Here is a 2,911-nt window from a genome sequence, read left to right on the forward strand (position 1 = left end):
GCTTAAGGCTTTATCCACTGTACCACCCATTCACTCTAGAGAATCTTTTAATTCCCTAAAGGAAATCCAGCAACTCACTTTTCCTTGGTTATTTCTGTTCCTAACACTAAATCCATCTGTACCATCTGTTCCAAATGTGCACAAAAAAAGGCAAGCCCATCCAAATGTACATTATAATATTTGTACTAGATGTTTTTTATATACTTGGTCTTCAGTTTATGGATTGTTAAAAATGAAATGGTGGATTGGCTAGGTACCTCTCCCAGAAGCTTAACCCATCAAAAGGAGCCTGACACATAATGGCTATATAATAAATTCTTCATGGAATTAGGTGAATGTGTAGGCTTTGTCATTCATTACATAAGTCAAAGTGATTCCCATGACATGATTATACTGCAGTTGTTCTCCAGCACTTTAGGGATATGGTCTTTTGGGGACTGCAAAACCCATAAAGTCTCCTTCCATCAGCTGGCAACAGTGATATCATGAACAAGCCACTGAAGATTCTGTCTTTCAGGTAAACATTTGTGATCATCTCAGTACATCAGGTATCAAAAATCTTATGGAGTGCAACCAGTTCAGTTAAAAAAGCTGATCATTATACCAGTCATGTAAATAAATGATGCCATGACAACTCCATATGGTGAATTCACTGAAGGTGAAATTGTATAAAACATTTCTAAGAAAGCCACTAGATGACAGGTCCTAACTCTGACCAATGTCACAAATGTTTTGTTGTAATCAGAAAAATCAAATAGCTTTTGTCAAGGAACATTGATCGTTAAAAATTTATGGGAGCACAGGGATCTTTGAAATCTAGTGTGTGTAACTGGTTATCTTCATCAGAACCACTTTAATGTGTTTGTTTATAAAAATCCTTTCAAGTTTCTGAGAATAGCAGGACATTAAAATCATCAAAATTGCAAACCATCCACAAAATCCAGGCAGCAAGATATACTCTCTACAATGAGGCATAGAGAATTAAGTGTCATAAGTGAAGTGAAACAGCTTCTCTTTCTAGAGGTCATACAGTTAAAAACCACAGTGATTGAGACAGGTGTAGATACTAGACCTTTAACTTAAATTGTTTAGGGCATGCCTAAGAAGGAATCATCACTGACTATATACTATTTCTGCAACCTATAGTCAAAACGAGTAGCCTACAACTACCATGGATGCTACATGATTAGCAGAAGGTCACTCAGAAATATGCTGGAAATGGTTCCTGAATCTTAGTCTTCTAAGCTTTAAAGACAGCTCTTTACCTACACAACACAATGTCTGTTTTGGACATTATCATATACTTTAGCCTCCTCAGTATCCCATTATAATCCTTCTTCCCACTGACTATTTAAGATATTTTAAAAGTTATTCATAACATTATCCCATTCTAACTCTTGGGGTTAAAGAGTTTCATGATTTATCTATAATTTTATGAAAAAAATTCAATCCCTTTTCTCTTAGTGATAAGATGGTGATGTAATGTGATATGGTGTGATATGGTATGGTGATATGATACATTATTTTAATATACTGTAACTTGTTGGGAAAGTTCCTGCTCATCTCATCTAAACCATTTCTAGTCACTATCACTTAAATGACTATCCAAACAGTTCTCAATGAAGGCTTCTTCCTTTTGTTCTCAGATTACCTTCCTTGGGTAGAAGAGATGATCAAGGTGAATGACACCAAGAGGAACCCGGTGACTGAATTCATTCTTATGGGCATCACAAACCATGTCAAACTTCAGGGCCCCCTCTTTGAGTTGTTTTTCTTCAACTACATGGCCACAGCTTTGGGGAATCTAGGTCTGATCATCCTAACCTATGTTGATTCTCACCTCCAAACTCCCATGTACTTTTTTCTTAGGCATCTGGCATTTGTTGATCTTGGCTATTCGACAGTTGTTGGTCCAAAAATGCTGGTCAGTTTTATAGTGGAGAAAAATAACATTTCCCATAATGGGTGTGCAATACAGCTAGTTATCTTTGGGATATTTATAACCAGTGAAGTTTTCATCTTGTCAGCCATGGCCTATGATCGCTATGTGGCTATCTGTAAGCCCCTCCTCTATATGGTTATCATGTCAGATAGGATGTGTTACATCTTGGTGGGGGTCTCTTATATCTATAGCATCTTTGTATCCCTACTGGTCACAATTAAGATTTTTAATCTGTCTTTTTGTCATTCTAATGTAATACAGAATTTCTACTGTGATGGTATTCCCCTATTGGCTATTATATGCTCAGACACAAGTGAGATTGAACAAATCATCATGATCTTTGCCTTACTTAATTTGGTTTCTTCCCTCTTGATTATCCTTATCTCTTACATGCTCATTCTTGTGACCATCCTCAGGATGAACTCTTCTGAAGGCAGGCACAAAGCCTTCTCCACCTGTGGCTCTCATCTCACAGTGGTGGTGGTGTTCTATGGGACACTTCTCTTCATGTACCTACAGCCCAAATCTAGACACTCTTTTGATACAGACAAGATGGCCTCTGTGTTTTACACTCTGGTCATTCCCATGCTCAATCCATTGATCTACAGTTTGAAAAACAAGGAAGTGAAAGGTGCGTTCAAAAGAATCTTTAAAAAATTGATGTAAGCATTTTCTCAATGTCCAACGTAGAGGTTGATTCCAATTCTTCCTTTTTGTAGGAAAATAATCTCTCCTAATAATTGCATAGAGAATGATTTTTTGTTTATTTTTACATTTTACATAAAAAAGAAAAAAGTCATGTTCTTTATAATTATTAAGAGAGAGTTTTTTTTTTCAGGAAAATAAAAACTTTTAGTTGTAGGTTTCTTGTGTGGGAGAATCAGTTGATTAACAGCTGTTAACACGTAATTTGCTAAATTTGAGCCTAAGAAGATGAACAAAAAGTGCTTCATGCCATTAATGAATTTA

The 2,911-nt window shown here is 36.2% G+C and overlaps 1 protein-coding gene across 1 annotated transcript; it reads left to right on the plus strand.

The window, feature by feature from the left end:
* The first annotated feature begins 1,666 nt into the window (after positions 1-1,666).
* On the plus strand, positions 1,667-2,608 carry LOC114051627 (olfactory receptor 8K3-like). The gene has a single exon (XM_027874314.1). The coding sequence runs from the start codon at positions 1,670-1,672 to the stop codon at positions 2,606-2,608; it is 939 nt and encodes a 312-aa protein (XP_027730115.1). The 5' UTR covers positions 1,667-1,669.
* The last annotated feature ends 303 nt before the right edge of the window (positions 2,609-2,911 follow it).

The sequence above is a fragment of the Vombatus ursinus genome, unplaced genomic scaffold (genome assembly GCF_900497805.2).
Source record: "Vombatus ursinus unplaced genomic scaffold, bare-nosed wombat genome assembly UNPS02000054.1, whole genome shotgun sequence".
NCBI classification, from domain to species: Eukaryota; Metazoa; Chordata; class Mammalia; order Diprotodontia; family Vombatidae; genus Vombatus; species Vombatus ursinus.